We start from the raw sequence: 23,509 nt of genomic DNA, 5'->3' as shown, positions 1-23,509 counted from the left end.
TCTTTGTCTTAGCATTGAGAACCTTCACTCCAAACGCCCAACTTCAAAAGAATCCTCAATTTACTTCTTTTGTAAAAGTTCAAGGCTTCAAAGTATTAAGCATTCCAAGAAAATTTTATGGCAATATAAATTACATGGAGCAATTAATTTAAATTAATTAGGTAACACTTGATGTAATTACATATTCTTTGAAATTTTATCGGAAGAATTAAGGTGTATCATGTGTAATGAGGAAATTTCGAGGGGTATTTAAAATAATTTAAGGAAGTCTAATTTATGTCTTGAAGGTATTAAGGAACTTTATATGTATGAAATTGAAAATTCATGATTTTGAGTCTTCATGTAAGAGTCATGTCGGCATGGGGATGGATTTTTGGTCATTTTATGCTGTATGCTTGTCATATGGACAATGATGGGTCTGAAAGTCGATTTTTCGAGTTACGGAACATGAGAACAGCCTCTTCTTTCCTGAAGCTACTTTAAGCATTGCAAAAAGCTTACCTCGGCAACCATAAACAAGAAACTCACCTAACAGCCCACATCTGAACATCCAACACAACTTTACCATGCAAATAATTTAAAAATATCTTTTTAAACCCTTTTAAATACTCAAAAATTCACAAATAAGACATCCAAGTACCTTGAAAACGATAATCATCCTAATAATTCAGTCGCTATGGAATCCATAATCCACCCAAAACCGAACAGTAAGCTCATCTTTTATGTTGAATATCTCCCCAAAAAAATATATATATTTATGTGTCAAAATATTTCCACATTAAAGGAACAATATAAATTCAGTTCAAGTAAAGTTCATAATCTCATCGTTATACTGCGAATCAGTAGATCTAAAATTATATAAAATAAAATGAAGCAAAAGACAGTGAGCATAAGATAAGCACAATTAATTTTCACTGTCATTGCTTTCATATGACAACACAACTTTCCACTTTTTTTATATCTGCTCGACATTTTCTTTTATTTTTTGTATGCTGAATGAATGAATGGGATTTGCTTTGACTTTGTTGTCTGTTGCGAGCAACGGTTTTGTATGTATGACTGAGCACTAGAGAGAGACAGACACTATATGGTAGTCAATTATGAGATACAAATTTCTTTTATGTGGCTATACAAATGACTTAACATTCGTACATCTCATTTTAATTACAAACAGCACAAAATTGACATCGTCGAGTAAGTCGAGTCAAAAGAGTTCCAAAGAGCTTTATCGTGAGGCAGCACAAATTCTAGGAATAACGTGTGAATTTGACGAGAGTTGCAGATGTATAGAATGTCAGGTAAATTAAAAACCACTTTTATGCTGTTCAGCATGTGTGCATTTTTTGTGCAGCATTCGTATGCTGTACAATTTTCAGAGATTTTATTATCTCGGTCAATCTTTATGGTTCAGTTTTCAGTCATTTTTAGGCTGTAAAGCTTTTAAATAAATTTTGAGTCTAATTTCCAAAATTTCTTTTCTTCCATCCAGAGCCGATACTTTGACTGTGATGACGATGAATCCGATGATACATTCTCAAATCTTTCAGCACTCATCGATTCCGATGACTTTCTAACACATGTCGATACCGATGGATTTTATTGTAATGGAAATGACGAGAATTGTAACTATGGATATACGGTTGAGGGTACATGCAATTCTGACAATGATGATGATGCCGGTTGTGTAAGTGTAGTCGTGAACGAGTAACGTCAAAATGAAATTTCTTTTCCATCTACATCTCCCATGAGCCCATAAAGATCCCCATACATGTAAAAGAAAAAAAAAAAAAAATAATAAAAATATAAATTTATGTCGACAAGCAAACAGCGCCGTCGTCTTTTGCGTATGTTATGCGATGAAATGTTATCCACACTTATTATATGGTACATGAATTCACATCAGAATATAAATACATGGAAGAATATAAGGGCGGAATGGTAATAAAAATCAATCGATGATCTTATATGAAAAATGATATACAGTGAGACTAATCATACTTTAGTAAATAATGTTTGAGGATTGGAAGGTTCGTTGTGATGATGTTGGGGTGGAAATTATGTCTATTTTGAGCAGAACAAAAGCGAACTTGAGCTTGAGCGAATCGCAAAAATGGGTCAAAATCAGTTACTTAGTTACTTTGCTGTGCGTATAGATGAATTGTGATCCATGGCCTCCCTCAAGTGGCGACTAAAGCTGACTATATCAGTGGCTTCGGTCTGTCAATTTCCAATATCAAGTGCAAAACAGTTTCTATTGACTGAATGCTCAGTCATAATTATCCATCAGGACAATTTCACTTAATACGGCGATGACGGTGTGTTCTAGCAAACGTGGTGTGCAGTTCGGGATTTTTAAATGAATTTGCCATTTTATAGGATTTCTAAAAACAGTTGTCGGCGCACTAATGTGTCGTGACATTCAGGTTGTCCACCACTGCTCTAAATTTAGTTTTTTTTTTATTCTGTAAGTTTGAGATGATTTATTAAAGTTATCGACGGATGAAGCCAGCTTAAAACATTATTCGGACACATCAGTAAGTCACAGCGACGAAGGATAGAAGTAAGCACATTACTTGATCACTTTAATTCACATCACTTCAAGTTTCTTAAGTTAGTAAATCTGTAAACCCGAATTCTGAATTAACCCTGCATCAAGTAGACATAATACTGTCCACAGGCTACATTCTTGACCTTTTTGACACAATGTGTCATTCGTGTGATCATCTTTGAAGCTCATCCTTCATAAACATCTCTCACTCTAAACTTCCTAAGCCTCACAATCTTCCACAAAAAGCTTCCCAATCCTCGAACACGACAAAAAAACAAAAAATATATTGATGATATTAAATTCATCAGGTTCACATGATGATAAAAATGATGATAAAAAAAATTCACTTACCTTACTTACAATTTAAATGGAAATTAGGTATAAAAATTGAATATTATTGAGATATTACAAAGTATGAAGATAAATATTTTGACGTCGAGGATCCCGCACGAATCCCACTGCCTTAAAATAAAAACTTTGAGATGAAAAAAAAGAAAAAAAAATTTAAAAAAAGAGCAGAAAAAAGAAATTTTCTGAAATTTAATTTTCATGAAAAATAATTGAGGATAAAAAAGTAATTTAAAAAAAAAATTGTATGAAATAATATTTACTTGATTTCATTGGAATTTAATTATTAAAAATTAAATATTGATGATGAAAATGTTGTGAAGTGAAAAAAAAAAAAAAAATATTAAAATTTATGAAGAAAAAAAAAAATAAAATAGGAAATATCTGTGGAAATTGTAACAAAATTTGAACTTTAATTTTCTCATTTTCAGATAATTTGTTTCAGATTAATTTACATTCAATTAGGAGATTGGATGTACTCGATGGGTAAAATAATAACATTTTAAATTAAACATTTTTAATATAAACATTTCAGTGTTTTTGAAATTGATACTAATTAACTTCCATTGTTGCTGTAGGGATTGTAATTGAACGGGATTATTTACACTTGTTGATGCTGTTTTGGTAATTATTACGAATGAAATGTGATCCCTAGGTTTGAATCCTAACCAGTTTAGACTAATTAATATCAATTGTTGTTATAGGGATTTTAGCTCATATGGAATTATTCAGGATGATTGATGATACTCTGGTAATTATTGTATCAAAATGTGACGACTGAGTTCGAATCCTAGCAGTATTTATAGTCTTATAAACAGACCTTGATGTCTCGGCTCGGATATTACATAGATACGACACAATTGGGCGTCGTTGTTAATCCAGTTCTTTCTACCTTGTGTTGCTTTCTTTGCACAAGTTGATTTCAGAAATTGTCGGTTGTAAACCATACCATACCTAGTCTGACTATGAGGCCTGTCACCATTCATACTAGCAGGTTTGGTAGTCCTTAACTCTATTCTTTTACGTACTTATACTAACACATAGCTTGTACACCATCAGTATATACCACGTCAAGGTATACACTTCGCATTTGGTCAGCTTCAGAGTCAGAATTCAGTGTCCCCAGCCCCACGAGTCGACTTTGAATTCTATTTGAAATTTAAGGGACTTATTTCCGAGAATCAAAACATAACCGCTAAGATTCCCATTCTGGTCCAAAAATCATGCTGTTCAACATCTTAATATGATGAAAAATTACATAGTTCACCCAAAAAGAGTCAGTTTTTAATCATAACCTCAAAATTTCCATTCATAACCTCAAAATACTTTGACCTTCCACCTTAAAAATTATCCAACCATTCATTAAAATATCCACCATCCCCTTTGCAAACTTTACTTGCTGATTCATTTATAAATATGCAAAAATTCATCGATATACCCACAACATCATCATCATCTCTCATTTCAGACATTTCACTAAATCCCGCAACAGAAAAAGATCATTTGAGACTGCTAAACGGGAGGAAAAAAAATTATATCCATTGAATTTAATTTAATTTACATTACTAGACAAATATTGCCACAACGGTCGTTGGCGTAAATTAATATTGGTAAAATGAATATCTAGCTTGTTCATTAAACAACCATCCATTGTACCCATCAAAATTTGCAAATTACAAAGTTTCAATTATCCCATGATGAATAATATTTGAGTTGTAAAAAATTGAAATATTGTTTTCAGCATTGTTGGAACCTCCTTCCAAAAGCCATAAATTTACATATGTATATGTCAAAAAGTTGATCGAGTATTGAAAGCATTCGCGTTATACATTGGAATTGACGTATGCTTGACTGTATGTTGATGGGAGATATTGCATTTATGCCATTCATGTCTGTTTGATTAATTCCGTTAAGTCTTTGGTATTTATCAATTCATCAGGCTGGGGATATGGTGTGGAGGAATGAGATATTGTTGAGATTTGAACCTTGGATGTGTTGTGAGGTAAATGAACCTTCCTTAAGTGGTTCTTTCGCTGCCTAAGCCTCTAACAGACAAATATCGTACTTAAATGGTACTGACAGACCACTACGAGACCTAGAAGCGGTATCTTTGTCTTTTAAGGAACAGGTCAATTGTGAACCTATTTTGTGATTCATGACGTCATTCGGATGGTGCCTGAAACATGCTTTTATTGCCTGCTATAGCTCTTTGTCGATTTCTATCTAAAATTTCATGAATTATAAGTGACAAAAACTCATAAAAGTGGCATAAAATGCAAGAATGCAAGTCGTCGAAGCACATCACTGAGTTCCAAATAAATCCCCCTATCACTCGGGTCTACATCCGACATTGAATAATCACGATTAATATTCCAACAGACGACAGAGTAAATTGTAATAAATTGTATTATCTATTATTAATTGATTCAATTTGACTGCTAGAAAAATGACATACGGTAATGAAAAGGTTTATTGTGTCCATTTATAATGAAAAAGGAAAGCGATAGCAGCCGACTGGTGACAATAAGAAGCAAATTTCATAAAACTCATTAATCACGACATCGTCAAATAATACAACAGACTCTATCAAAATTATGGAATTTAAGGACATTAAGCTTTAAAGATCGTCAACAAAAAAAAGGATGCGAATGGAATTTTGGGACTCTTTGTGGTTTTTGGAAATTACTAGCTCGATTAAAATTTATACACAGAAAAAAAGGGACAAGATTTTACATTTTATTCCTTTATATTTTTCTCAAAAAGACCAGACAATTTTTTGAGAATATTTGAATGTAATGTTCTTTTATGCTTGATATCATTCTCATATCTCTATTCTTCTTATGCAAATATAAGGGATATGGATGAAGAAAAAGGAAAACCCCCAATGAACAAAAGAACGAGATAAATGTTTGATTGTACATTTCAACACTTGTTTAAAGTCTCATTATTGAATCGAATGTTTGTTTGTGGAGCGTGGGATGATGATGATAGGGTTGAAGATGGGGTGAAGTTTATTTAGAATAAATGTATTTGAATTTTGCTAGAAGATCTTTCGGTTTACATAAATTTGAAGTTCTCTTTTGGGTATTTTAAAGCATGAAGCAATCATGTGCAATCATGAAGCGTGAATATTGAAAGAATTGGAGCTAAAAGGATGTAAAACTATGCAATTTTGAACTTAAAGGGTGTGAAATTATGCAATTTTGAATTCAAAGGGTGCAAACCTACTCAATTTTGAACTAAAAGGGTACAAAACTGTGCAATTTTGAACTAAAAGGATGCAAACCTATGCAATTTGTAACTAAAGGGGTACAACACTATGCAATTTTAAACTAAAAGAGTATAAAACTATTCAATTTTTCTTTTATCAATTTTAAAGATCAAATTGCATAAAATATAGTAAAATGCTTTAAAATAAGCTTTAAATTAAAGCCTTTATCACACTTTGTTGAGCACAGAAGCACTCAATTTTCAAAAATAACATCTTCTTCAAAACAAACAAATCAAATTGAAACCAAAATTCAAAGCACTTTAAAATCTCATTCAAAGAGAACACGTAGTCATGCCAATAAACAAATGTATTAATTCCCACAAAGTAAATCTGCAAAATTATAAGACGATTAAATTTCAAAACGAAATGAAAATTGAGTAAAGACTAAAGACCAACCACAAATTATATGTTTTTCTATTGATTTCACATGAAATACACACAAAGTACTTAAGATGAACAATAAATCGTTTAGTTATGTGGTGGATTAAAGGAGCTCCTTTAGGCATTAGCAATTAACCGCATTATTTGGAAAGTAAACTAATGAGGAGTAAATTTTGCATAATGAAGTGTGAAATTCTGTTTAATCTTGAAGGCAAATGGATGGTGTGGGAGGTGAAAGGTCTCATGGGGGAATGACTTGATGGTTGATTAAGTTTGATATAATTTCCTGTCAAAATTTAACCAAGAAAATCAATTGATGGAAACATTAATTAATAGTTGACCTGATTCTGTATATCCTTGACTTCATTACAATTTACATACATGAATGAACAACATCAAAATAGTTAAATTATCACCCTAATGGATATGACAAAATATGCTTGATTCAACAAACGTCTGTCTTTAAAGACATTAACTTTTTATGGCTACTGATTCGTGCAAAATTAAAGTTAAAATCGATTCCATAAATTATAAATTTGGCTATTTGCATATGATAATGACTAAGATTTATTATTAAAGCAAAGACATCAAAATGTCCATTAAATCCTTAATTTGTATATTGGTTTATGATAGATTGACTTGAATATCTTAAATTCAGGTATTATGTGAGTTATGATTATTTAGCAGTTCATGAATAAATTAAGGATTTAAATTAAAATTAGTTTATTATGATTTAAGTTCGGCAATGAGTTGGTCCAGATTTATTTCTTCTAATAGTCAACGGATCTAAATCTTATGAAGGCAAAGAATCGTGTTTGGAAGGTAATTTTAGAGGTATCATATCTCTGATAGTTGGGGGTAATGGACTTCCCTTCGAGCTTAACCTGAAAGCTGACCTGATCGACACACATTCAAATGCTAGATATACAAATGATTCAGATTTTAAAGCCAACGGAGAAGAATGGAGGGTTTGGGTTGATTCCTAATTGAATGCGCCCGTGAATACGCCACCACTATCGGTTAAGTATTGAAATCGGCAGTAACATCAGAACCACATAGGACAGGCAATCTGCTTAGCAGTAATATTCTCTTGTTAATTACATTACTGCCGTATACAGGAAGCATAATTTGTAAATATTTTCAGGTTTTTATTAAAAATTCATTTCAAGCATATATGCATAAAAATTCATCTACCTCAAAAATCACACACAAATCTGACTTTAATTTGAATTCAACCCAAAAAAAAACCTGTTCAGGCTCGTAATAAATTGAAATTACCAAAAATGTGATTGATAAAGTTCTGCCTCCAACATATGGATAACATAAAAACATAACATATTTCATATGTTGCTTCATTTTTTGATTTAATTAAACACAAATATGTGTACATATGTACATCAGAAGCTCACAAACTGTGTATGTTGGAAGTGCTTTACAGGTGTGCATGTGCAGATTTTCTTCTATTATTCAGGCATTTTCTTCAAGTTTTCTGGTTTGAGGATTTCATTGAGCTGTTCCAACTTCAAAATTGGTAAGGTACACATAGACTGATTTTCTGGAGTTCAAGCCTGTCTCTGTAGTCGAAGTCCACATAAATTTTCATTAAAAAATTCAAATTGACTTCCAGCCCTGCTATTTAGGGATCTAAACTAGCGCCAAGTCTTCAAAATGTGACCCAAACTCAAAAAAGGTTGAGAAGCACTGACAAATATGCACAGGCATTCATTTTGATATACATCCATTCAATTATTTTTCGTTTCAGTCTTGTTCTTCTTCTTCTTGTTACCATTAAGCATAAATCTCTCATATGTTTGTTCTCATATTTGATTCCAAGAAGAACAAGAAGAAATGCGAGATGACGAAAGTTAAAGGTATGCTGAAGACTTAAAGGTTTTTTATTTTGATGGATTTGAGATGCTTGTTACAAAGTACGTGAAATAAGAACTCTTGAGTCTACTGTGTAAACACAGAGTTTCTAGGAAAAATGTGACAAGGAAGAGGCAGATGAATGTAATTCAGGTTGAATGAAGTATTTCGAAGTGGATATGCTTGAATTGATATTTTTAGAGTTTATTTCTATGAAATTGTTGAATGTGGGAAGACTTGTAGAAGTGGAAGTTCAACGAATTCTTAATTGAGCAATGGAATCAACATTATATTGGATTTTAGTTAGTTAAAGTTTGAAGTCTATAAGTTGTAAATGTAGGAAGTCAATAGACTCTATTGAATAATTAGTAATTGGATGAATGTTAATATGAGGGGAATAGCAACCATAAAATGAGGGGACTAACAACTATAAAAGGGGAAATCAACTAAGTATTGTTACATAGTTTGAATTTAAAATAACCGTTGGAGTGTTCTCAGCATGTTTAATCAAATAATCGACTTCCTAGTCTTGTAGGAAGTTCAAACATACGTCATATGACTCTTAACAGATTGCTTGACACCTTGACTACCTAAGAATGATAGAAAAGCTAACATAATATGCAATATAATCCACTTTACATCCAAATCAACCTCAATACTCAAGAATATCTCAAGAACTGCCTCTACATTCATAACATGTAACTAATTTCCTCTTAAAAATTTCAAACCTCATCTTTTGCAAACAAAACTAATCAGTAAACTCACAGACATTCTTAAAAAATTCATTATTTACATGCATAAGTACCTTATTCCTCCGGAAATTACTTACCAAAGCACATCTTGCAAAAAAAGAAGCAAGACCTTCACTTAATGGACTTTAATCTTTAAAAGCAAATTTCCTCATTCAATATTTAACACAAAGAGCAATAAAGGAGCTTGTCATCAATGAAGTATAAATAATACTTCCTCTCCATGCTATCCATATATGCGCACAGCATATAAATAAAAATCTTGTAAATTGATGAATAATGATTATGATGAATGTGTGCAGAAAGGCATATGGAATATACATGCATTATTGTGGTTAATGTTTTCTCATTATACATAACAATAGGGATTGGATGTGTGAGATTCAGGTATGTTAGATGAAGTTTTTTGGGATGATGATGATGCTGGAAGTTTGAGTTGTTTGTTGAGATTCATGTGATTTGTTGGTTTAAGTGATTCTTAGGAAAGATTGTGAGATGATTTAATGACTAGAATTAATGTTGAAGTAATGTTAGATTTTGAGATAATTTTCGGGGGTCTATGATTTGGAAAATTGGAGTTTAAATGAGTTTTGATGAATTGGAAGGCTGAAATTCTCAAAAAAATTCTTTTTTTAGATTTAAATGACTTTTTTACTGATACGATTATGAAAAGTGACAAAAATACGAAATTTTTGGGGGTCTATGTTTTGTAAAACTTCGGTTTGAAGTATTTTTTGTTAATTTATAGCTATAAAACCCAAAAAGTTGTGTATTTTAGTTTTAATTGCTGACTTTCCTGACGAAGAATTCATATTTTTAAAGCGGGTCTTTTCGTTGGAAATTTTTAACTCAGTGTTGTGCATCGTTTTTTGAGCCATTGCTCAGCTCGAGAAAATAGCACTCAAATTGCTTACCAATTCCTTAGTTACCACATTTGCTTGTGTTGCCCGCGCAATGACTCTCAAACGATGAACTAATTTAAGAAATGCCCAAAAAGGCACTATAAAAGCCATCAAAAATTAAAATTCAATTTAAAATGCCAACATTCAAATAGCTTAAAGCCAAAGCTCACCAAAAAAAGTAATTAAATATCTGGCATTTGACAGCTGTTCCACATAATTCCAATAATCTCCCACTCATAATCTACAAAACTAAAAATTACTCCCTTAAATTTTCACAAAACTAATTTTTTTCATGTTCATAACATATTGTACGGTGCACAGTAATTTGTAGATGAGAATGTACATACCTAACATACGAAGCCACATGATAGCGGTTTCATGCACCCTGAAACTGTTATAAATGATCAAATTATTATTATCTATGTATCACATGAGCCACATTTTTGGGTTATTTAGACATGTCTTATTTAAATATCTTTTTTTTTCTATTTCCGTTTCCATAGATTTATGATTTCCTATATTTTTATTGACTTCAGATGTGATCCCTTCTCACATCCCGCATTGTAACTTTACGAATGAAAATATTCTATCCGAATCGAAATTGATAAGAAAAATTGTGAGAGGAAAATTTCGAACATTCTCTCACATTTAGTTCCTCTCTGAGTCTCTCAATAATTTTCATACTGATTTTCATGTTGATTCTAATTCCACCCAACCTTCCCCCATCCCAGAGTCACTTCCAGACTGGAAATATCATCGCACATCTCTCATGAGAGTTTTATTATCATAGAAATACAAGAAAGTTTATGTTTCCAAGAAACATTTCACAATCATTGAAAATCGAGCGCACAGAACATTTCAAGTTAGTTATTTGCAAGTACCAAACCTATAAGATCAACACGTCCTGTCGTGTGTTGTGTTCAAAAAGGAAATATTTTTATTTACAAGTTTTTTGTTGAAATAAAGTCAGTAAATTTGTTCTGTATTATTCCATCCCAAGTCCCGTTTTTAATGACAGCTGTTGTTTTGGGAAGGAAAACATGAGATGAAGCACAAAAAAATGAGTGAAGCTTTATTTTTCTTTTTTTGTGTGTTGTGAAAAGGAAAACAAGCAAAACAAAAATAAAAGGAATAAAAAACACAAGAAAAAAAAGTTTGTTCACTGTGCGAAGTGTAAAGCAAAACAGAGAAGACGTTAAAGAAAAAGAAAAAAATAAAGAGAAAGTTTCTCATCAAAACAAGGTAAGAATAAGAACAGTGATGGTAATTTGGATGCTTGGGGTAGTTTAGGCTTTGGTAGGAATTATATTTTGAAATGAATAATGTTGTGGCTAGACATCAGCTAGTTACTCGAGTGACACAAATTAGAATGAAGAAGAATTCAGATGTAGTCTAAATAGAGACTTTGCAGTTAGTGCAGCTTCGAACTTAGTGTGGTGCAAAGGTTAACATTATATAACCGAGATAAACAATAAAGTCATTATCCGTCGCGACCTATTAAAGAACAAATGTAATTCACATCCTAATTCCATTTGAGGTTAATACCAAGCTAGGCACACGATGTAGAAAGAGCCGAAACTCTATTCACAAACCAGCTTGATGCTGTCTCCAAGTTAAATTCGGTGATATCCAGGCTTAGGTCAAATTTAGACGTGAACTCATATACTCAACAGAGTATCTCATTTCTACGCCATATACCTTCCTGGTACACTGATCTTGGATTCGCTTAAAGCTGCAAGCCAAACCTTATATTACGTAATCATCTGTAAACCTGCATTTTTTTGGTTATAAGATCAAACTTTTAGATAACTGAAATTAACACAATTAAGATTTATCTCAAGTAGGATACAAACTTGTACCTCTCATTAATTTTTCGACATTTTAATCTAAATTTGAAGTTTGAAATAATGACATATTGCGTATTACTTACTTACTTTACTTCGCTGGTCGTAAAGATCATTTTTGATCCATGACCTCCTGCAATAGTCGCCTGAAAATGGTTCTATCGTAGGCTTCTACTTGCTAATTTCCGATACCAAGCGCAATACTATTTCTATCGACAGCTTATATTGCGTATTTAAACTGTTAATCCACTCTTAACTAGTGATAGTGAAAATGCCGATTCAGACTAACTTCAGCCTAGGAAGAAGACAACTCAATAGACAAATTGTTTGTTACTTCTTATAATTTGTCTGTAAGTTGGCATGAAAACAAAAAAAAAAACGATCAAATTTGCAAACAGAACTGAAGAAATTCACAGAAAGTTATTCCATTTCGTTGAGTTGTCTTCCTCCTGCTTCAAAAACATCAAAAAAATCCCATCTAACCAAGCATCCACTCAATTACCAACACTGATTAGAAACCCAATTTTCCTTAACTTTTCTTTTATTTTTTGTTTTGTCGATTGGAGCATAAAACCCCTTTTTTCCATTTCTTTTTTTTGTAAAGAATTATTGAATTCATCTCCTTAGATCTTCAATCTTTGTCTCCCTTTTTTTTCTACCTATATACATTTTTAATGACGATTTGGATTAGTAAGAATGAAGAAAATTATTAAAAAAAGAAAGACTTTACGGAGGGTAGCATTTTTCTGCGTTGATGCTAATCCGTCTTGAAAAGCTTCTGCGAACTTTAAAGCAAAAAAAAACTTTTCCGTCTCCTTATAAAAAGTTTTTGTAGTTCACATATATATATATATCGATCCAGTATCAAGAAGGGAGGCAGCGATACGATGATGCTGAACATTTATCATGTGAACATTCAATCAGAGAAATGGATACGAAATAAGATGAAAATGTCTCATGTTAGAGATAAAAAGAGCGTTGAAAAAAGTATTTTGGCGCCTTAATCTTTTAAATTGAAAATATACAGCTACAGATCATTTGATAACGTATATATTGATAGATTTTGTTACGTAACATAAAGGTTTTAGTGATTGACAATTGAATTGTGTGTAAGGAATCACTTAAATAAAAGCAATTTTGACGACAATATCAAAATATATAGCATGGAAGTAGAATGAAAGTTTCGATTGAATGATCAAAGGGGCTTCCGTCGGAAGATGAAAGGAAGTGTGTGTGTGCGGTCAGATTATAATGAAATTATAAATAAGGATTGACGAAATTGGTTTGTGGTAAAGGCAATTGATAGGAAAGAGATTGAAAAGGAAGCTTTAATAAGATTTTCATTAGAAGAGGGAATCGAACCGTGACTTTTTGAATGACTTACTTCTTAGGAAAGGACACGGCGTAGAATTTGTCAAAAATTCGGCACTAGACTCACTGGATTTTGGCCTAAGGCTTGATTTACTTTAATATGGTCTCGAGTCAAAGTCATGCTCGCCTGAAGCTGTATTTCCAATCATTTTATCATCATGTGCTTTACAAGTTACTTATTTCCCATGTTTCTTTGTTCTCAAGTCTCAAGCTTGAGCCCAAGCGACTCGATTTATCATATTGAAGTCACACAGAGTTTAAAGCCCATTTGAACTCCTTCCTTTGTATCAATCGGTTCAGGTTTACCTCCTCTAACTCTCTTATTCATCTCCTTACTTCCAATTCTCCAAATTTCCTCATTTATTCCACTCCAAAGCATCAACCATAAGGTGTCTGTCTGCTTTAAATAATTCTTCCACACCCAAATTCTTCCAACTTTTTGACTGAGTTGTATCGCGACGCTCGAAGCTGTTCCGTCAATTCATGTAATAGGATGAAACATTACTAAGCAGGGGTGTAGTCAGGAACTTTTTTAAGAGGACAGATGTATGGATCGCTTAGAATTTAGGAAAGTTTGAAGGAAATTGAAGAATATTTCCAAAAAAAGGAAGGGAAGAGGAGGGGAGGGGCTGGTTTGGTAGTCAATACGTCTCAGTTCCAAAGCATCAATTACACCACATTTCCCGAAACTTTTCATTGCCAAGAACAAAAACAAAATAAATAAATTTAATTTTAATATTTTTTCACATCGGTAAATTTCCACAAAAAAATTCTCGGTAATAGCATTGTAAGAAGAAGAAAAAGTTTTTTTTTTTGTCAGACAGGCACGAGCATCATTTATCAAAATTGAAATGGCGATAATGTAAAAGTGAATAATGACGTCCTGACATTTCCTATATTAAAAGTGAAATAGGACTTCATTTTTTATTCCAAGCGAAATTTCAATTTTTTTCGTCTGTAAGCTATTGTTGGAAGTGAAGCAAAAAAGTTGTTTTGTCCATTGTTGACCTTTTTTTGTGACTCTTTTTTCTGTGAATTGTTATAATGTATCGAGTTTATGATGTATTTGGGTCCAAAAGTTAATTGAAAAATTTGAGGATTGAAGGTTTTGGATTGACTTTTCAAAACTAACAAAGAAATTTTTTTCCTATAGAAAATTGGCTCTATATTCAATGGGGATAATCTACAAATGACGTCAATCATCTTAATTAAAATTAGATATAAGCATCCGAGTTAAAATCACATCAAAACCCAAGTTACAAAATTTTCAAAATGACCCCACTCAAAAAGTGACATCATTGACAATTGACCCCAAAAAAATAATTAAAATTCATAAAAATATTTAAATTGTTAAAAAAATTAAAAATTATCAAAAAAAGAAAATTTTATCAAAAAAGTGCTCCGTGTGAGGATCGAACTCACGACCTTAAGATTATGAGACTTACGCTCTACCTACTGAGCCAACGAAGCTACTTGCGATCACAGAATGATTTCTGATCTTGATTCCGTTCTGGCAGAATGACAAATTTAAAGTGCGGGGATTTTTTTATTTATAGAACGAAGAGAAAATGAGAAAATGTAGATTTTATCGGAAAGTATGTTTTTGTATACAACTTCCGATAGTGGAGTTCTATTATAGAATCTGATGTGAAGGTAAAAATCATTTTTTTGATTTTTTATACATTAATTGCTTACTTTTATGAGGTAAATTCTAAAAAATGCGCTAAAAACTCAAATATAACGCAATGCGTCGGAGTCAACAACCTTAATTGACTCCCAAACTTCCCAAAAATAACTGACTTCCAAACCGTTTCAATTTCAATTAATCCTTAATGTTCATGGATTGTTTCACATAAAACATGGAAATAATTTTCTCCATAATTACGGTCTTGTTGTCATAAGTCCATGACCTTGATAATTATTCATCTGGAAATGGAAATTATGTGGGACTTGCAAAAGCCATTCTGTGATAATAGCATTAAGTAAGCGAATGCTCTACATGATAACGAAGGTTAACTGATGTTATTTCATATAATTTATAGACTCTAGTGCCAGTTGAAAATGTAAGAATGTTTAGAATTCCATAAACATTCATATTCGGAATTCTTAAAACAGCATCAAATTCTTGAGCATCTCATTCATATGGAATGACCGCATGAAGGGTCATCGATCTAAAAATGAGCTTTTGATGATAAAGTTTGAAGCTCCGGAACGTAATAATGAAGTTCCATAACTTTTCAAACGAAGTGTTGGGTCGTCTATTTATAAATTTCCGTTGACATCGTTCTGCTTATACCGGAAGATTCTGTTATTTCAAAAAAATGTGAAGCCTTCTTGTGAAACTTTTTTTATGATGAATAAATTCTTAAAATGCTGACATTTTTCTGGAATTTCGTGACATAAATTCTTTTATTGCTGTAAACTTTTTTTTGTATTTCTCAACAGAATTTTATTAATTTAATGTAATTTATGGACGTGAATTATTGTTATAAGAATTTTTATGAGGAAAACATTTTTGGTGGTAAAAACCATCCAGCAATGTTGTTTGGTTTGACAGATGATATGGGAAATTTGAGATTTTAGAGTAAATAAATGAAAAATATTTAATATGATTAATAAATATGAAATATGATGATAATTGAAATGAATGTTTATAGAGTCATCAAATTTCTATTTTTGTTTGATATTTAATGATGATAATGGAAGTGCCTTTAAGTCGTATATTGAGTAAATAGGAGGCTTTTAAAGGAAGATTTTGAGTTGACTATTCAGAGTTGATCTTCTGATTTCTTCGTAATAGCTGAGTTTGCAAATGAAAGGCTTATCGTCCAGATCATGAATCTGAGGATGCCGTCCTAAAAATAAATGTGTGTTAAAGGTTGATCTAAATGTACATATCTCATGAGCCCATAACTTGGTCGTTATTAAATGTATCTCAGGGTTAATGACCGTTTAAGGTTTGTCAAGCTACCGGCATTGAAACCTAGAATTGAAGTGGAATCCAGAACAACTGACTTGATGACATTACTGCCTGTAGCCTACAAACGAAGGCTGTGAGAAGCATTTTCAGTGCAGATGATTTGAAAAAGGTCATAAATAAAATTTCCTAATGCCGAGTCTCGAACCCATGTTCGCTGGATCATTGTTCAATCATAAAATATAGAAGAACGAAACCACTTTGACACTGGGCCACCACTACTCACGGTTTATTTGATATTTTGTCTTATTAAGAGTCACATTTCTTCTTTTCAAACTACATTAATTAATTTGCAGTATTAAATTAATATTAAGTCATTCAGGAGCTACAACTAAAGACCCTTGATTAGAGTACATGAATTACCATGTACAAAGCATATCTATTGCGTCGATATCACAGCTGATATTCATCTACAAGGTCAAATTTCTTAAATTCTGATCCAATCAATATAAAATTAGCTTGCAATAGTCGTCAATGCAGAATTAATTTAAATTTCACAGTCGATAAGACTTTCAAAATTCAATCAAAGAAGATACATCTCCTTTATTTGAATATTTTTGTGCATGCTTTGCCAACATTTTGACTTTTATCATGCATGAATTATTAAAAAGAAGACATCTGTAAACTTGGGTAGAATTATCCAAATGAATGCCTTTTTGGATATGGATATATGCAAGTTCATCAACCTTTTTAAAGCATCGTTCGAGACTGAAGACTACGGGGGCTGATAGATACATAAGTTCGTCAATTTTAATGGATAGTATTTTGAGATACAATCAGCTTCCTCGATTGGTATTCACGCATTAGTTAACGAACATTTGAAGCCAATTTTCAGAAAATATTCTACCTTACTTAAGCATTAATAAAATGAAAAAGGGTTTAAACTTGTCAGTTCGTGGAAGTCAGATCGTGTTCAACCAAAATCCACCCAACCAAAATGAAAATCAAAACAGAAATTTAATTTAACAAAAATACGAGCAAACGTCTATCCACCCAATTTTATTATCAAAAGACCTTTTTTCAATCATATGTTGATTTTCCAACAAATTTGCTTTCCTTTTTCATTAATAAATTTTTTAAAAAATAATTTTTCATTATTATGCTCATAAATTCTTAACAGTCAAAGCCCTAACAAGCAAAACAGAATTGACTGAATAATCGCATTTGTGAGGTTGACCTTGAGAAATTTATGGGAAATAATTAGCCGTAAAATTAAATCAATATTGAGAACGATCCCATAATATTCCCATCGTAAATGAATTCTTCCATCCACACTCGTTCACCAAATTCACTATGAAAATGGAATTGTTGTTTTTGTTGTTGGTTTGGTGGGGATTGTTCATAAATGATGTCCATGTTGTAATGAGAGAAGTCAATAGTTACTTCTAGTAGAGTAACTCGACCTGATGGCGTCCTGAGAATTTTTTAGAGCACAACTTCCTTGCCAATATTTTGACAGAGCGCCCCGGGGTAATGCTTCTCTATACAGACCCAAAGAGATCCGGAAACCCTCATTCGTGGTTTATTCGGCACCAAATTGACAAGAAAACAGTCCAAGGCCGCATATTCAGATCTATGGCGCCATGTGGTTATGTACCCACTACTTATGAACGACTCCCACTGTCAATTTGGATCTTTTTGTTATTTCATATATAATTATCGTTTTTTGGTCTAATAAAATGTTTTTTTCCCTCAGAGACGTAGAAAATTAATCAAGCAAAGTGCACAAATAAATTAACAGCTGAAGCCCTTTTTTGTATCTTCTCTTTTATATTCATCTATTCCACCCCAATAATTATCTAATTTATATGAAAATACCACTGAATACATTCACCCTGTAGGATGGACATTATGTAATAAAGTCTAATCGATAATTCTCCAATTCCTCTACCCACACACACACACAATACAGCATAGCCACATGATCAAGCTATTCATCATAAGCTCATCAAAAATTTAAATTGTTACAGCTTTTCTTTCATCCATCTTCCTTCTTGTTGTTCACTCTTGGCTGGTCATGTGGGATGAAAAATTATATGCACGGATGTACCTGTAGCGTTCGTTATGTAAAAAAAAAGTAAAGTGTGAGTTGAATTTGAAATATCGACTGGCCATTTTTAGGACTTTTGCATGACTTGAAATTTGGAAATAAGTTTTTGTGAGTTGGATTGGTGTGTGGATGTTGAGTTGGTGGGTTTTATGGCGCATTTGACCGATGTCATGTGAATTGTAAATTGATTTTCAATGGCAAATGTCCTGTGCTGCACAAATGATAGTTATTGACTAGATTAAAAGGTTTTAAGCAACAAATATACGTTTGCAGCCTCCAAATTCCACTTTATACCGGCCATACTCTAATCAGATTCAATTTAACTTGAATCCAAACTCAATTTCCTTTCATGATGCTCCTGTATGGCTATATACCTGATAAACAAGCCTTTTCAATCTGTGCATCCTGTAAAAAATTAAATTCATAAACAACTAATTCCATTCTACCGTACAAAACATAAATTTGTATAGTCCACCAACTAAATCGGAAGTACAGACAATATTTCAGCAAAAACGACTCGACATTTCCCTTTCAATTTCACTGAGCAAAAGGAAACATCGGTTCGGTCCTCATTTATTTATGTATTTATCTCGATCACACTATTATTTTTTTCCTTACTGCTTGCATTAGGAATGAAATCATGTGTAAGAAAGAAAAGGAAGGACTTAACAAGAAATGATTAAATCAAGCATTCAAGGCACATCTGTGCGATATGAACCCGTAGACTAACACATAATAATAATCATTGTGAATAAGAAAACGAGAAAATGAGAGCGATTCCGATTAAAAATGTTGTTTAATAAATCAATAGCGTCATAGACTTTGGGGAGTTGTTTGGAGATGATGACTAACTTTTGAGATTGTCTGAGTCTGTTTCAGAAGTATTTCTAGCTCTTTAAATTCACCTACGCGACACTAGCTGGTCCTTAGAATCAATATCAGTCTAAGTAATGTTCAAAATATCAGTTTCTTCAAATCCAACAAACAGTCCTGCGTATTATCCTGCGTACTATCCAAAGTACTATTCTGCGTACTATCCAGAGCACTATCTTGCGTACTATCCAAAGCACTATCCTGCGTACTATCCAAAGCACTATCCTGCGTACTATCCAAAGCACTACCCTGCGTACTATCCAGAATGCTATCATCTGTCCATAAGACGTATATAAGCTCAAGACCTCAAATGAATGAACAACCCATTTCCATTTTCTCAGCACATTCAAAGACACCCATCGTCTTGCAAAATTAAGTATTACGAAGAATCCGTTTATTGTGTAGGATTACTAATAAATATTCAGCATCATGAGAGAAATGACGACACAAAGTCAGAAATATGATCGTTTTGAGGTTTTGAGTGTTTTGTTGACTCGATTTTTAAAAGGAAAAAAAAGTAGTAAGAAGACCGATTTACGTAATTTCATGACTATAGAAACGGCTTTGTCATTTCTTTTCAAGAGACATTTTTGATGGGATTAGAATGATATAAGGAGATTAAAGAACATCAATGTGGTTTTATGATAGTTATTGATTAGAAGACTTTTTCGTCTACGTAAACATAATTCAATCAAAAATGTCTATTATCTCGAAAATGATGGGGCAATGTTAAGTTTGGCTATTATATTAAAAAGCTTTTATTATTCTATTATCGATCAGATTTTATCAATATCAGAGATATTAACATTGATTCCATCAAGATATCAATTTTGTTGACAGGAGGATGCAAGGACAAACTTGTGTCATGGCAGACGTTATTAATAATGAGTATTGAATTAGGTGATGTGTGGGATGTAGACACGACACGCATTATTCTGTCAATTGATATTGATTCTTTTGGAATTTTTTGATGATTATGGATTATGGTGTGTCAAGAAAACTGAATATTACTTACTCAGCGACACAAATGAAGAAGGCTTGGCTAATTCTATTTTATTAATACCTAATATAGACTGACTCGATGTAGATGTCATATGGGAACCATTTGGATGCCACATGGAGGTGGCTTCCATTTATTGTTGATAATAGAGCTTAAGCAGCTCAGTGGCGGTGGTTTCTGCGTTTTTGTCGCTCGGGCTTGATGAATATCGATTTAACGAGCATAAGACCATAGCTAGATGTCAATTCTATCGAATTTCGTCTCACTCTTTGGCTAATTCTTCAATTCCTAGAAATTTTTGATGCAAAACTATCAAAACTACCTAAACAAGTATTGTCTACGCCCTGACTGATACGTTGTCTGATTAAAGGCAATTGCGTCTATAATAAATACAAAACAATCCATAAGGATGGGCCAAATTGCCACATAGACAAATTAAATGTCCATCCTATTCCAAAAACCGAAGATAACCCATATAAAAATTAATGACAAAGCCGTAAAGTTAATTACTCACAAAGATCGAAGACCACCCATGCGATTTTTTACGAGTAGCTATAAATAAAGCATAGTGAGCATTAAGAATCGATATTTATCCACCAAAATTAGATTCAACTGTCACAAATGAATAGAATAATTCTGATAATATTCATAGTCAATTGGAACCAGCAGATCGAACTTTATTTTTGCTATTTCTAAGCTTCTTATTCTTCATCATGTCCTGAAAATGACGATGCTGGCGACACAAGTCTGTGATGTTGTTATTGTTGACGAAAAAAAAAGAGAAATTTTTTCCACATAATCATAACAATCGGTCGATGGCAAGGATCCATGTCATGTTTTCGCTTTTTTTGACATTGCTTTATCATATTATTACTTTTATTTCCATTCTTTATGTGTATATGCTGATGATAATGTTCTATGACTTACTACCCCACACTCACACCTCCTCATCATCCTCCCAAGTATAATAAAAAAATGTTTATTTTGCGTATATAATTTCATCTGTTGGCTGTCATTATGCTAGAAATCATCAACATTATGATGAACAACAAAAAAAAGGCTGAATTTAAAGGCATTCCACAATTCAATGACAGAGATTTACTGAAATCAAATTTCCATTAACATCCGACAAAATGCCTTCCTTCCATTCTTCATTGTTGTGTTCCTCTCGTCGTTGTTTGTCGATTCCGTTGTCTTTACATGAATAATTTAGTGAATATAAAATATAAAAAAAATCAAGAAGAATTTTTTGAATTATTTTTTTCGGAGCGTTGCTGTTTTCTTCTTTGAGCTGTCGATTCTTTGACAAAAATTTATGTTCAATGTTGGAAGGATGAAGGAAAGAAGAAATTGAAATTGCCATATCATTGTATCTATCTATGTTGGGTAGATTTAATCTAAGGATAGATATAAGCTGAATGCAGAGTTGGAGTGGATTCTGTGGGCAGACTTGGGAGAAGAGAAGCGGCTGGTGTAGCTTGTACTGTAGCTTGCTCGTAGAGAACACAAAAATTTGGGACTTTAGTCTAGAAAAAATGTAGAATTTTTCTCAATAAAATGTAGAATTTGTCCCAAATTGAGATTTCATTATTAATATTGATTTTCACAATCTAAGATGATTCATTCTGATTCAAACAGCACGACGTATTCGCTAAGGCACCACTGAGTCGCCATGTTAACGGTAAGACATGAAGTTGCCATATCGACACCATGACGGCTAGCATGGATCCATCTTTTCAGCGACAAAATACAGTTTTCCATATTGTGACACTCATAATAACTGTAGAAACTCAATCTGACTACTCCCTGCCTACACAGTTCAAAACAAATTTGGCAATCCTTCCATTTTTTTGAAAATTTTATGCGCCGTTTCTTATGTTTATGCAGGAAAACAATAAATTTCATTTAAAGACTCAGTTCCTTCCCAAAAAAACAACGTACAAACCTTCCTTTATCTCAAATCATCCAAAAATTTCATGTTTTTCCATAAATATTTATACTGTATGCTATTCCTAGTGCAAAAAACAGCAGAGATTCTATCCGTTGAATCATAGCCAAAACACGCTCTGCATAATATCAAGTAAATAATTGTTTATAGGGAAAATCAGTGTGCCATACACATTTTTGTAGACAATGATTTCATGCTTCTATGAGCAAATTTTTCAAGGTTTTGTGAATATTTTTGAGGAAAATGATCGATAAACTTAATATTGTGATGCTGGTGATATTTTCAGGTGTGCATGCATGCTTAGAGACTTTTAGGAAATGCTGTATTTATGTTTTTGAGATAATTGGGAAAATGTCAAGTGGATGTCAAGTTTTTGGAACGAATGAACAATTATGAGGTAGTTTGAATTGAGCTGCTTAAGAGTTCTTGCTGGTTATGAATAAGTGATTGTTCAAACTTGGTTCGTACTGACTTAATTATTACAATGATACTTAAAAGTTGACTAAATTTCAACGAAGTCGATTCTAACAAACTTCTCCATCTTATTCTCGAACTTTTGATCGCAGAGTCGGTATTGCAATAGTTACATAGGCACCAAAGTATTTAACTATTCCACCACCGAGTCACTTCGACTCTGAATCAAATAAAGTCAACCTTATTGTTCTCCCACAAAGCATAAATCAGTTAATCAATAAAAATTCCGACACAAGGCTTCCGTGACTCTAACTTGGAACCGGATTCTTTTTAAATTCGGGATCGACTTCAAACCGACCTGACTTCAAATCATCCAACTCTGCATGTACAGAAAAAATATTCACAAATCTTCATGTCTATAAATAATGAAATGTTCAAGACCACCCGCTGCTTTTCGACAAGCTAGCATGTTCAATGACTTCACTTGTCATTCGACATTTCCTTAAAAATAAAATTATGCGTTAAATTTTTGCCAGCATCAGCGGTTTATAGTTCAAAAGCATTAAAAATGTCTAAGCATGTGTAACGAAACAGGACATCAGTATGGATAGATGAGGGTATAACAAGGAACAGAATAAACTAAAATGAAATGAGATAGTGGAGTCCCACAAGGTTATAAATCTCTTTAATAGACACAGTTCTTACTAACGAAATAAAAGTCTAAAAAAAGGAATGCGAGACAAGCTATTTTAATGTACATGTAGTGAGTGTCATGTATGTGAGAATGGAAACATTTAGATTCATTTTATTACGGTTAGTTGGAGAGACACAATACCACTAAGCGTGACTTGATGCTGGAAAATATCCCTATATTCCAGTTTAAATTCACGATACGAACAATGTGACATTCACTTACGTAAAAATCGTTACGATGAGTCGTGATTGATAATGAATTGTCATTGCATTA

General features: G+C 32.7%; 2 protein-coding genes and 1 non-coding gene across 29 annotated transcripts in view; 2 read left to right on the top strand and 1 right to left on the bottom strand.

Annotated features, from left to right (window-relative positions):
• Positions 1-3,279, top strand: part of LOC139100601 (uncharacterized) — a 140,975-nt gene extending 137,696 nt beyond the window's left edge. For all 25 annotated transcript variants that reach the window (XM_070653269.1, XM_070653274.1, XM_070653270.1 and 22 more), the window contains 2 exons: positions 1,175-1,298; positions 1,490-3,279. In XM_070653269.1, the coding sequence (XP_070509370.1) occupies positions 1,175-1,298; positions 1,490-1,708 (343 nt within the window). In that variant the 3' untranslated portion in view covers positions 1,709-3,279. The remainder of the gene's footprint in view (positions 1-1,174; positions 1,299-1,489) is intronic.
• A 7,663-nt stretch (positions 3,280-10,942) lies between these two features.
• LOC139100571 (uncharacterized) overlaps positions 10,943-23,509 on the top strand; it is a 30,906-nt gene continuing 18,339 nt past the window's right edge. For all 3 annotated transcript variants that reach the window (XM_070653206.1, XM_070653205.1, XM_070653204.1), the window contains exon 1: positions 10,943-11,307. The gene's annotated coding sequence lies outside the window, so the exon portion shown is untranslated. The remainder of the gene's footprint in view (positions 11,308-23,509) is intronic.
• On the bottom strand, positions 14,678-14,750 carry TRNAM-CAU (transfer RNA methionine (anticodon CAU)). Its single transcript has one exon. It is a non-coding gene; the product is annotated as a tRNA-Met (tRNA).

The sequence above is a fragment of the Chironomus tepperi genome, unplaced genomic scaffold (genome assembly GCF_022539635.2).
Source record: "Chironomus tepperi strain 1889 unplaced genomic scaffold, CSIRO-AGI_Ctep_v1 contig_67, whole genome shotgun sequence".
In the NCBI taxonomy this organism is placed as follows: Eukaryota; Metazoa; Arthropoda; class Insecta; order Diptera; family Chironomidae; genus Chironomus; species Chironomus tepperi.
This window is presented reverse-complemented; position numbering and strand designations above follow the sequence as displayed.